Genomic DNA, 13,313 nt, shown 5'->3' on the forward strand with positions numbered 1-13,313 from the left:
GTGATGTTAATAACTATGAATTAGCATGGTGATAGCCATTTGGATCCTGATTTCCTCCAGTCCCAAACACTCTTAACAGGTGGGGGATGCAAAGCACCAGTACTTATATGACAGATGCCTCTCCGGAGGCTGTTGGAACAACCTCTCATTTTCCACTGGTTGGGGAAATCTGTTGGGTAATAGGTGCACAAAAGTATGCTTTTGGCTGGTCATCACAGAACAAGGAGTATGGTTTTCTTTCTGCTCCATTCATAACTGAAATAAACCACTCAGTGAATTCTTTTTTAAATGAAACAGGAACAGCTTAATTTGAAACTGTATTTCAAACAAGATTCCCTATTTGTAGAATATAATTCTCTCCCTGTGTGTGTCTATTTTCAAGAGTATTTTCCTGCCAAGTACTTGCGATTAACAACCTTTGTAAAAACTGCATACTGATTGTGGCAATACAGCCTGAGTCATTTGTTAGAACTTGCTGGGAGTCCTGAAGCATTGTACCAAAAAAGGCTTAAAGTAAAATTCATATATCCTTTTTCTCTCCACCCCTGCTCTTAGCATGACAAACGCTACTGCTTATTTTTGAGACAGTGACATAATTTGGTGCTCAGTGCCTTGCTAAATTTGCCTTAGTTACACAGAGCTGATATTTTAAAACTATTATGTAAGTAAACAATGTGAAAACATTGGATATTCCTAAAAGTGGGGGCCTTGCCTTGAATTGTAAAGTAGTGGCTGTGAATGACTCATATTTTCCAGTGGATCTTTTTTAGGGCAGGTATCTTATCCAAAAGCCTCTTCAGAAATTCTCCTTCTGTGCAGTGACTTGGCATAGGCTCAACTCACATGTTTACCTTCCACTGTTCTTTCCTTGTTATATTTTGAGGAACATGAAGTTCAAACAACTAGTTCTGACTGTCACGTCTCTGTGTTAAAGGTGTTAACAGAAAGCAGCTTAAATACATGTGAAGTAAAATGTTCAAAATTTGGGGATTTGATATGGGAACTTGTTCCAAGGGGAAAGTGGGAGAAAACAGTGCAATGCTTTTGTGCAATTTTCCATTGGAAACAATCTAGTGATAAATCTTAGTGACTGCTTCATGAGTGCATGTCTGAAAATATAAAGGACAATCTGAGAGTTTGGATAAAATAGCAATTGTAAGAAAAGGAAACTGTCAAAATACCTAACAGGCAAACAGACTCTCATGAGGTGGTAGACTCCTTTCTTGGTGGTTTTTATGCTAAGGTAGGATGGCCATCTGTCATGGATGCTTTAGCTGAGATTCCTGCATTGCAGGGGGTTGGACTCGATAACCCTTGGGTCTTTTTGAACTCTAAAATTCTGTGACCAAAGACTATGTGTTCTTTATAGTCAGTGCAACAGCCATTGTGTGTTCTATATTTGTATCAGCTTTTTTTCGTCAGGTGCACGGCTCTGACATACCCAGACGTGCCCGAGATTAAGGCTTTGCCTGTAACATGCCACGCAATACCAAAGGCAAGCGTTTTTTTAAAGTGAAATGAATGAATAAATGAATGAATGTTTGTGCTTCAGCTGTTCTAATTGATTTGAGGATACTGGTGCTGATAGAACATTCCTATTAGGAGATTTGTAGCTCTGAACATGGGGACCTTACAGAGCCAGTATGCTTGTATTTTAGAATAAGGGCATTTCTCGCTGGTAAAAATAAAGCTGCCTTTTATTCTAAAAAATATATGCTAAACTTATGTAAGATCTGATACCCTGGCTCCACAAAATAATAGGTTATCTGTGTTGTTGAAATAGGGACCCCTGACCGATAGGTCCAGTCGTGGACGACTCTGGGGTTGCGGCACTCATCTTGCTTTACTGGCCGAGGGAGCTGGCGTACAGCTTCCGGGTCATGTGGCCAGCATGACTAAGCCACTTCTGGCAAACCAGAGTAGCGCATGGAAATGCCATTTACCTTCCCGCCAGATCCCGTAGATCTGTTTATCTACTTGCACTTTGAGGTGCTTTTGAACTGCTAGGTTGGCAGGAGCAGGGACTGAGCAACGGGAGCTCACCCCGTTGTGGGGATTCAAACTGCCGACCTTCGGATCGGCAAGCCCTAGGCCAGTGGTTTAGATCACAGTGCCACCCAGGGACAATCAGTAGCTGCTTTAAAAGGATAGTGGTGAACCTGTGGTTCTCTAGATATTCTTGGACTACAGTTCTCAACTCTGACCATTGGCCATGCTGCTGGGGCTGCTGGGAATTGTAGTATAGTAACAGGCCACAGGTTCCCCATTCTTGCTTTAAAAAAATGGTATTTTTTATTTAATTTTGACAAGAGTGTACTAATATTTAAATACAGAGGGGGAAAAGAGCTGATGTGTTCTCCTATACTGAGGTTAAAAAGGGCAGAGTCTTCAAAACTAAAACACCTCAAGGCTCATGAAATCTCTGCAGCAGTAGGTTCTGCTTTGTGGGTAGGTTCTGCTTTGTGGGAATCTTCTTAACCTAAAACTTGAAGACCCCAAAGTGTTGTGGGCATCACGCATTGCCACAAGTGATGTAACAGAAGTTGTGCAATAAGGTCAATGCTATTTGCATAGATTTTACTTGGAATTGTATCCAGCTAAATCATTGTGTGCATGGAAGAACTTTCATGAACAGAACAGAATTTCCTCCCACCTGTGCACTGCCTGCACCATACCCAAATTTTTGGAGAATTTGAATGCCCAGAGCAGATTTGGGAGGTGTGCAAGGGGAGAAAAGTGGGGGGGGGGGGGCTAGTTCTGTAGCACTTGTGGAAGTCGCTCTGTTCACACATGTTTTAGTTGGATAAAACCAAATATTTTCAGTAGCAGTGGGTGCATTAGAGAGAGATGAGATTGCACATGTTTCCCTTTGAGAAAATAAAACTGAGTGCTGAGGAAAATATGACAGATCTGGAAGAGAAGCATTTCATTGAGGAAAGATGTCCTGATGTTTATTTTATTTAGTAGACATACTGCTGTCTGGAAAGAGCCTAAGGCTGCAGTATAGATGTAGGGGTTTCATTGCACATTTCCCCCCTTAAAAATAACACTTAAATTCTGCAGTAACAGTAAACCACCTTAAGAATGGGTAGTAAAGTAAATATCCAAGCGTGGGCGTAGCCTGGATTAGTTTGGGGGGGGGCAGGTTTTATGTTGCGGGGAGTGGGGTGGGCAGAACCTCAGTTAAGTATTTTTATTGATTTGCTTGATTTAGGGGGCCTGGCTCCCCCCCTTGGCTATGCCCATGTATCCAAGCCATATGGGTAGCTGTCAGGGTGCTTTATCTGACTGCAAGCGTTACAAGGTTAGTGGGAGGAACAGGACTTGCTTTTTCCAGCTTTCATTCTGTCTAGAAACAATGGTGAGCAATGACTTTGCTTTCAGCCTCAGCTGAATGTGCTGTCCTATACTGAGTCTTTTCTCTCTCTGTGTTCCCATGGAGAGCCAACTACTATTTCCTTAATGTAGTATTCAACGCTCTGCTTTTTCTGCAGCAACATATATATTCTTAAAAAATAATAATGAGAGATTCTAAGTGTAGACTCAGAATACTTTGCTTGGAAACATATTGATGAAATATGCAATCTGCAACCTGTTTGATCCTGCAGTTTGCAAGGTCACATTAACACCAGCTTTTTATTCCAGTTGTTATCAGCATCTCATGCTCTGTTCTCTGAATCACCAGACTCTGGTGGTGCTTTTTAATTTGGAAGTTTTTGAAATACTTCCCTGGGAGTGAGGGAAGCTGTTGAAAGAAGAACCCAATGAAAATATAATGAAAATTTAAAATATTGACCAGAATGATTTAAAAGCTTCATTTCATTGCTCATAAAATTATATTTATGTTGACTGTTAAGATACTTAGGAGTGTGTTTCCAATTATGGGTGGAAAATAACTATTGTAGAGCTTGGGGGAAAACATTTAGTCTTGGAGGCTACACAAGGGAATTAAAACATTAAATGCAGTGAAAAGGGTTGGAATTTGAGGCTGTGCAGCTTTAATCATGCTACTGCTGTAGTATCTTAGTATCTCATTAGTGACTTAACTAGATTATTTTAGACACCAAGGGAATTAAGTTGAGATACCATTTTGGTGGGTCTCATTACTCTGTCTGGAAGTCTGATGCCCACGGTTGACCAAACAGAAATCCCATATGCTCAATAAAATGTAAGTCTAGTTCTGGATCATACAGCCCACCAGATGCTTGGGCTTCTTTTAACCATGACATGTCAGCAGTAGGACAAATGGAGAACGAGTACACTTTTGAGTAGCATACTGCTTGTTGACATTACACCATACTTTGTTTTTAACTGTGGTTTATTGTGATTTGTGAACTTGCCCAGTGTATTCAGCAGGTCAGTGTACAATAACCAATTCCTTACTATTCTGCCGTACTGGTGAGGTAGAATTACAAAAATGTGGCTGTCGAACATGTCACTTTGAATGCATAGCAGTTTGTAGGGATATGTTCTGGAACCCAGATTTCTTGTTGTTTGATCATGTGAACTGACTTCAAAGCTGATATCAATGGTTGGTAACAATAACCATAGCTGTAATACTGATAATGCAATCTTGCATGAAACACCAATACAAGCAACAGAGAAGGAATAGGCCTCCAAGCTTTATTTTCATGTAACCAACTAGAGAAATGACAAGTAACTTACAGGAACTTGCAACTGAAGCTCAAGAACATTAATCTCCATATCAGTAAAGGTAAAGGTACTCCTGACCATTAGGTCCAGTTGCAGACAACTCTGGTTGACAACGGTACTCCTGACCGTTAGGTCCAGTTGCAGACAACTCTGGGGTTGCGGAGCTCATCTCGCTTTACTGGCCGAGGGAGCCGACGTTTGTCCGCAGACAGCTTCCAGGTCACGTGGCCCGCATGACTAAGCCGCTTCTAGCGAACCAGAGCAGCGCACGGAAATGCCATTTACCTTCCCGCCAGAGCAGTACCTATTTATCTACTTCCACTTGGATGTGCTTTCGAACTGCTAGGTTGGCAGGAGCTGGGACTGAACAACAGGAGCTCACCCCGTTGCGGGGATTTGAACCGCCGACCTTCTGATTGGCAAGTCCTAGGCTCTGTGGTTTAGACCACAGCGCCACCTGTGTCCCTTCCTTCATATCATCAATTCCCCTCAGTTATTGAACTCATTTACCACAGCTGTCATGTGAGCAATAATGTAAAGTACTGGCAAGGACCGATTAACGTGCGTCAGAATGATGCGCGATTGCGTGCACAGAGCTGAACCTGGAAGTGACATGAAAGCATCATTAAACATGTCACTAAAAGAGTGTAACGGGGTGTGGTGTGCTCATGTGTGCTCCACCGATGCATGCAGGGGGCCGGGAATAGAAACCCCCCCCCCACGAAACGGTCATTGTAGTTCAGTTCAGACCTTGTTGTATCATCTAGGAAGACTATAAAGAAAGCAAAATACAGTAGCAACTCATTTCTGAGTGGAGGGTACTCTTTTGTTTCATTTACTGTTTTACCACTGTTAAGGAGATTTTAAACCCTTGTTCCACTTTTTAATGAGTTTCTCTTCAGATGAGGATAACGCTGCTTCTGTCTAGCATTCTGTGTCTTTCCTTCACTCAAATGCAAAGTAAAACGTGGAATGTATTTCTACAAGACTAGATGCTGTGACTTTTTGTCTAAGAGCACTTTTATCTCAAATCCTGCCTGACATTATATATAAAACAGCACATTTTCATCTGTTTGATTTTTGCTTAATTGTGGGGGGAAATAGAAAAAAAGAAGACATGATATTTGTAGTGCTGTTCATCTCAACTTAATGTTTGTTAATGTTAGAATGCGTTGTGTTAATTCCTGAATGAATGCTTAACTAGCAGAGTGACAATGCTTTACTTACACAGTACTTTTTCTCTGTAGGAGAGTACAAATAAGTATCTCAGCTAATGCTGCATTTATGCATAATGTGGCTAGGAAACTGCATAAACCTTTGATCTCCAGTGACTTGCAGGCTTCTGGGGTTCCTTTCAGATTTTATAAAAGGCTTGCTTTTCTCTCTCTGCTCAGGTTTATTCACTTCAATAAGCTGGGCAATGTTCCAAGAGTTTTGTACTGTCAGGCTAGTGAATAGAGTACAAATGAGTGTCTCTGTAAAATTCTTAATGGTGTAGACTCCAGCAAAACATAAACAGAAGAGGAACAAAGTAAGGTTAAAACAATTCTGACTCCTAATCTTTTGCTGTTAGGCATCTTTACTTTCACTATGTAAGCGGACTCCAAAAAAAGGCAAGAAATTTCTGGTTGGAAAGCAACCATACTTACAAAAGAGAAGAATAAAAAAAGACCAGAAACATCTTGTCCTTGAAGGATAATTGAGTGTATATTTTGTTGTGCTTCTTTTAATTGTATACTGACCTGAGTGTTGCTATAGAAAGGTGAGAAGGGGACAAATTATAAATAAAGTTGAGGGCACTTTCCAGGTCAGTTCTACAATACCTGCCTTTCTGGATCCAACCAATGAACCATCTAGGCCAGCACTGTCTCTTGGAGTAGCTAGCTGTGTGCTCCTGGGAAACACACAGCATGGTGCAGTGATAAGCATCCTGTGCCAATTTGTCTTCAGTAGCTGGTAATTGGAGGTATATCGCCTTCAAATATGGAACAGCACCTTCAGCTGTCATGTTTAAATATCTATTCAGACAAATCCACAGAGGACATATCTTTTTAAAAAGCTGTCTAAGCTGGTGATTACGACCCCACCTTTCAGCAGTGCATTCCACATAATGTGTTGAATGAATTGTTTGGGCAAGAACCCTCTCCTGATCAATTTCACTGAATGACTTGAGCATACCATAATATATTTTCTTGAAAGAGTATTTGCTGTCAATACTGGTCATAATTTCTTTTTATAAATAATTTATTGTTCTTGCTTAGGGCTGCATGGAGCCTTTCACTGCCTCCAGGACTTTTTTAAATTTTGTGAATGGTTTCAGGATGAGTGGTAGGGTGGGGGAGGGGCAGTTAAATTTCACTCACCGCATATCAGCTCATTCAAAACAACCTTACAACTGGTTCTCGCATAGGAGAATCCCCCACCCTTCAGACTTGTTCTCTTTAGTCTTGCAATCAAAGCAAAGTAGAAGTTATAGATTCATCTTTTAATGGAGCCTTAATTAAAGTTCAGATCTGAACAAGGAACTAATGGGATTGGCTTGGCTCCAAACACATAGATTCCAGCTAGAAAGGAAGAAGTAGCAGGTGAATCTCTTACAGTAAAATGAATTGCAGGATGGCAAGGAAGGGAGGACTCAACACCATTCCAACCTTGCCATGTGACAGGTGACATAGGATCTCAATTCTCTCAGCTGTTTGTAACTGTAAGGTAAGAAAAGATGCATTTCTCCTAGTTGTAATTTGAGATTCTACTACAGTAGTATTTCAGTATAGGTGTACTGTATTTTTCGCTCTATAAGACACACCAGACCATAAGACGCACCTAGTTTTTGGAGGAGGAAAACAAGAAAAAAATATATTCTGAATCCCAGAAGCCAGAACAGCAAGAGGGATCGCTGCACAGTGAAAGCAGCAATCCCTCTTGCTGTTCTGGCTTCTGGGATAGCTGCGCAGCCTGCATTCGCTCCATAAGACGCACACACATTTCCCCTTACTTTTTAGGAGGGAAAAAGTGAGTCTTATAGAGCAAAAAATACGGTACTTGTTTTTGGTACTGAGAATGCACACGATGAGAGTTACACCTTGTGACTATTGTGTGATGAATGCTTTGGGGACCGATTTTAGGGACCAAAGAAAGGGGGTGTGACTATTACGCAGTGGCGACCATTACGCAGTGAAATGTGGTATATATTGCTTTTCAGGTGGGCCTCACAAACCCGTTTACATAAAATTTTTAGAATAAGCAAGGAGAGATAAAATTAGATAGAAAAAGACAACTGTTTTGTTTGAAGCTGTAACAGCTTCTTCCAGTCTGTGCAAATATTCCTGATTCCTAGCTGAAATGACCCCCCCGTGGTTTTGGGGGGCTCACAGCGGGAGTAGAGTAGGGGGAAAGCCCTGTTGCGCGAGCGGAAGTTCTTGCACAGGTCTTCTACAGACCGGGCTGGTTGGGTGCATTGAGCGCAAAGTCAGGTTCATTAAGTTGACTAGATCTACTCTGAGTAGGACTGGCATTGGATGAAACCCCTTAGGTGGCATTTAATGCTAGTCCTACTCAGAGTAGACCTATTGAAGTTAATGCTGGCACCCGTCTGTTTGTGGAAGCGTGCGCCTAAGGGGGTAAAGTCAAACCGTTGGAGAGTTAAAGCACTTGGCTTTGTTTGTAGAGAATGATAAAGGATTTAGATGATTACAGCCCAGTGTTTGCAGACAGTCACACCAGTTTTTAAAATGCTAAACTGTATATTCAGAATAGCTGGGAACAACATTTAATTGCTCTGAATACAAATTTGAGTTGCTTTTCTGTTTCAGTATAATGGTGTAGTAGAATAAAATGACCCTTCAAAGTTGAAATGACTGTTCTAAGTCTTTGGAAGGCTTTAGGGCAGTGGTGTCCAAACGTTTTTCAAAGAGGGTCAGATTTGATGAAGTGAAGGGCCGTGGAGGCCGACCAAAGTTGTTTACTTTTTTTTAAGGATTGAAGTTGTTGAGCTTCTTTTAGGGTTGAAGTTGTTGAGTTCTTTTAGGATTTTAGCCCAGGAAATAAACTGCCACAGGAGCCAGATTAAGCCGTCCAGCGGGCTGCATTAGGCCCCCAAAACAGACTTTGGACATGCCTGCTTTAGGGGATACATGGATTACTAATTTGTGTTTAGAGTTGGTTATTGACTTCCCTAGGAGCTTTATGCTACACCAGAAAATGAGGCATCATTGACTTAATGTATCCTGTTCAAGTAATCTTTCTGCATATGAGTTAATTTAGCTATAAAATTTATTTGCTTCTTTTAATACAGATTGGGTTGATAAAATCTCACATGCTTCAGTTTAAATATTTAGTTTCACAGTATATGGAACCCTTATTCTTTCTGGATAGCAAATACAGATCCACAATATCATTTTGTTAGTATTGGTGGTTATATTGATGCAGAGTGTACCCATTCATGTTCAGTGTGGATGAAGTTTCTCTCTCTCTCTCTCTCTCTCTCTCTCTCTCTCTCTCTCTCAAAACAGGATTTTTGTATCTCTAGTTCCTTTCCCCTTTAAGCAGGCCCACAGGCAATCCTGCTAACCAAAGATTTAATCATGATACGTACCTGTAAGCCCAGTTGTTATATGGGGGCAGTATAGGATGGTGTAAGTGTAACCCTGAGCAATAGTATCTGCTTCCACCCAAAGGAATGTTGTGACCTCTTCATCCACAGACATATATATGTCCCACTTTCCATGCAGCCTCTGCTTCCTGCGCTGCTTTCCTATTCTCCAAACAGCACCAGGAGTCCGGACCGTTTCCCTTTATTTTTTGGATTTTAACTATTGTACCATTCAGTTCCACAACATTTTAAACCTCTTCATAGATCTCCAGCATCAACATCACTTAATGAAATAATTCTATATAGACCAAATCCCAATTTTATGTAACATTCATTGCAGTAATCTGTGTTTGCACACTTGCTTTGTTTGTAACTTCTGGCTGTGGGACTTAGGTGGCATAAAGCTTGTGAATAGTTAAAGTGGGGGAAAATTCTTTAGATGCAGCCATATTTATGCAATACAGCAGATGCTTAAAAAGAGTTTAATGCAAAAATAGGAGGAATTTATTGTATATGTACAAAAATATTGTAAACAAGTAGAAACATTGGCAGGCTTTGATCAAACACTTGCAAGTAGTTAAAATAAGATAAAGTTTATGGAAGGAAATTTGAACTGAAACAATAAAAACTGATGGTATGTAATTAGAATAAAATAATAAGGATAAGAAAAAAGAGGTTTAAGTATAATTATGCAGAAAATATATATATTCAATGAACCAGGAAAGGAAATGGAGGGAAGTCAGGACCTTAAAGAGAACCCCCAAAAAGATGTTTTTTTTTTTATTTTAGTTCTTATACTTCATGTTGGATATTTTGTATTTCTCATTCTTTTTTTTCTCTTTGGATGGAAAATAATTGTTGAAGTTGAAATTGTAAAATCAATAAAAAATTATTTACAAAAAAGGAGTTTAATGCATAAGTAATTCGTTTTTAACACGTGAACAACACAATAGTCTGACAGAATATTAGACATTTCTGGTTTGCAAACTGTAGAGTCAACCAGTCCAAATGTTCTTCTAATGTGCCAAGGTGCTAGATATTGCAAAGTTGCTTCTTTGCAAACAGCTTTAGTCCCAAAGCAACAAGACAACTACAGTAAATGACACTTTTATAATTTATAGCTTGAACGGCATAGCCCTGCAGTCACCATACAAATATAACAGTGACAGATATACAAGAACTAATTCCTCATCCTCCTGTTAATTCCCATGCATATATATAATTTGAATTTACCCTATGGAAGGTGATAAGGTCACAGAAATATTATTCAGCTCCTCAACAGAAAAAGCTTTCAGTTCCCCCCTCCTAGCTTTCTGCTGAGTGACTTTGACTTAATGGGCTAAACCAAGCCAGCCATTGGGGGTTATGCAATTGAGGAAGAAGCCTTTGCTTTACTTAGACCAGGGGTGTCCAAACGTTTTTCAAAGAGGGCCTGATTTGATGAAGTGAACTGATCAAGGATTGAAGTTGCTGAACTTTTTTTTAGGATTTTACCCCAGGACATATACTGCCACGGGGGCCGGATTAAATTGACTGGCAAGCCGGATTAGGGCCCCGAAATGGACTTTGGACATGCCTGACTTAGACAATGGCAATAGTGTGTTTTCTACTGAACAGTTAGCCAGAACTGGGAGCGATAACATAATTGAAGATACCAGTACATCTTCCTCATACACAATAAATAGGTTGCAATGCAGCATGGCAAGCTTACATGCGCGCGCGCACACACACACACAGAGTTCCTTGTTCTCTGCATGTTTATAATTTTTAAAATATATTTTCTTCTCTTTCAAGTCTGTGCAGAGGCATTCAACCCAGATGAAGAAGAGGAAGACACAGAACCAAGGGTAAGGGAGAATGAACAAATCGTATCTGATTTTTGCACAGATTAATGGGACAGATACTGTTGGTTCTGCAATAAGCAGTTCTGTGTGTGCTACCTGCCTTCCTTATAACATGGATCTGTGTGTTTACAAAGTAAAGTCATAAGTGATGCAGCGACACTTTGTTCTGTAGGGCATTGCAGCTGTGTTACAGACTGAAGAGCAAAGAGTTTTCACAATTATACTTGAAGGCCTTTTATCTGTGAGACTTTGATCATACTACTTGTGGTGGCATGTAAAAATTAGTAAAATTGATACCCAGATTTCCTCACGTCTCTTAATGCCTCTTTGCATTACTTTTTCAAGAATTTGACTAATAGTAGGAGATACCTATCATCCCCCCTAAAAACTTCCAGCATTATTCCACATGCTGTAAAAAGCAGAGACATTTGTTTTATACCATTTTTAAAAGTATGGATAGGCTTGTTTGGGATTTCAGATGCAGTTATTTTTAGAGAATGCTCAATATTACTTAACAAACCGTTCATACTCTCAAATGTTCGTATCTTTCATGGGATAAGTCCATATTTTCACATAGGGAAAACATCTCTAGAGCAAATATACCGTAGTTACACTTGTAAACAAGCATTCTCTTTCATTCATTTTCTCAAGTTATTTAAAGTTTTTTAAAATGAATAGCAAACTAGATAGCAATGGGAAAACTTGCTCCCTAGCACAGGTATTTTCAGAGTACTCTCCAACAAACATAGAGCATGAAATTTTCTGAGGTGCACTTAAAGGTATCCATTTAATCATTGGATACCAAACAGAGATGTTTTGTGTGAACAGAAATACAGTTCCACTTGTACAAGGGAACCCTGCCAAATTCTCCCATTTTACTCATTCCAGAAGGTCCTTTGACACTTGGATGAGTTTGGGGTTTTTTGGCGGGGGTGGTGGTCCCACATGTTTGTATTGGGAAGCCCTGTTCCACAAGTGGAATTTCCACACACCCATCTATCGATCAAATTTGGTACCTATTTCTGTACACATGTTTGAATTTTCACTGTTCAGATTTAAAGTAAGATGGTATATTCTAAGTTTAAACTGGGTTATTCCCCTATAATTCTTTCCCTTTGTTATGTTTTGCAGGTAGTAAATCCCAAAACAGATGAGCAGAGATGCAGATTGCAAGAAGCGTGCAAAGATATCCTCCTCTTCAAAAATCTAGATCAGGTAGCATTGCTTTTGTTGTGTTTACTACTTTTATTTGATGTCTTGTCTTGTTAGTTCTTTGCAACATAATCATTGTTGACTCAGAGGTTCACCTTGTTCTTCCTCCTCAAGAGCAGCATATTCACAAGAATTCTTGCGCCTTTGTCGTTAGGTGAATGACCTTGGCAATAGCGATAGCCTAGTGCTTCATGTTGGTACCACTTGGGGATGTACCTGCCTCAGCTACCTTCGTGCCTTCTTTCCCCTTGCTGTATTAAGGCCTTGTGCTGTATTCTGTTGCCTTGTCTATTGTCAGTATTTGAAAGGAGGAGTGCGTAGCTTGTGTTCTGGAAAGCTGGACCTTCCTACAGTAACTCTAAATGCCTCTGCTCACTTACTTTGGTATGAGTTGCTACCCCTGGGCCCAGCTTGAACTCTCACTGAAGGTCAGTATCAGTCCTTCCTTGGCAAGTGAGATTGGGAAGAGGAAAAATCACTTTTCAGGCATTGTTCATTCTATTGGTGCTGCTAGAAACTTGTACTTTCATCTGGTATAAGTAGGTGTACTATAAAATTGGTTTATTACTTATTCCACAAAACGTGGCACAGTGAAGCCATTTCAGCCCAACTATCAGCAGCATTGCCAATGGTCTTTTTTGCTGTAATTTCAAGCTACAGTGGTACCTCTGGTTATGAGCTTAATTTGTTCCGGAGGTCCGTTCTTAACCTGAAACTATTCTTAACTTGAGATACCACTTTAGCTAATGGGGCGCTGTGCTGCCGCCGCGTGATTTCTGTTCTCATCCTGGGGCAAGGTTCTTAACCTGAGGTACTACTTCCGGGTTAGCGGAGTCTGTAACCCAAAGTGTTTGTAACCCAAGGTACCACTGTACTGCCAGCTGCCCTAAAAATTCAACTCTAAGGTTTAGCAAACTGCTCAAAAGCTGTTAAAGACCAAAACTCTGTTATTCTTTTTGACATTTTTAAATAGTTGGTCTGCTAGCAGGAAGTAACCACTCTGGTGCTGCAGT

At 40.3% G+C, this 13,313-nt stretch overlaps 1 protein-coding gene across 1 annotated transcript in view; it reads left to right on the top strand.

Moving 5' to 3' along the window:
- The window catches only part of PRKAR2A (protein kinase cAMP-dependent type II regulatory subunit alpha), an 80,043-nt gene that overhangs the window by 39,568 nt on the left and 27,162 nt on the right, over positions 1–13,313 (top strand). The window contains exons 3-4 of the mRNA XM_083426340.1: positions 11,039–11,091; positions 12,220–12,303. Coding sequence (XP_083282466.1) covers positions 11,039–11,091; positions 12,220–12,303 — 137 coding nt within the window. The remainder of the gene's footprint in view (positions 1–11,038; positions 11,092–12,219; positions 12,304–13,313) is intronic.

Source organism: Podarcis tiliguerta, assembly GCF_965153285.1.
Source record: "Podarcis tiliguerta genome assembly, chromosome: 2".
Taxonomy (NCBI): Eukaryota; Metazoa; Chordata; class Lepidosauria; order Squamata; family Lacertidae; genus Podarcis; species Podarcis tiliguerta.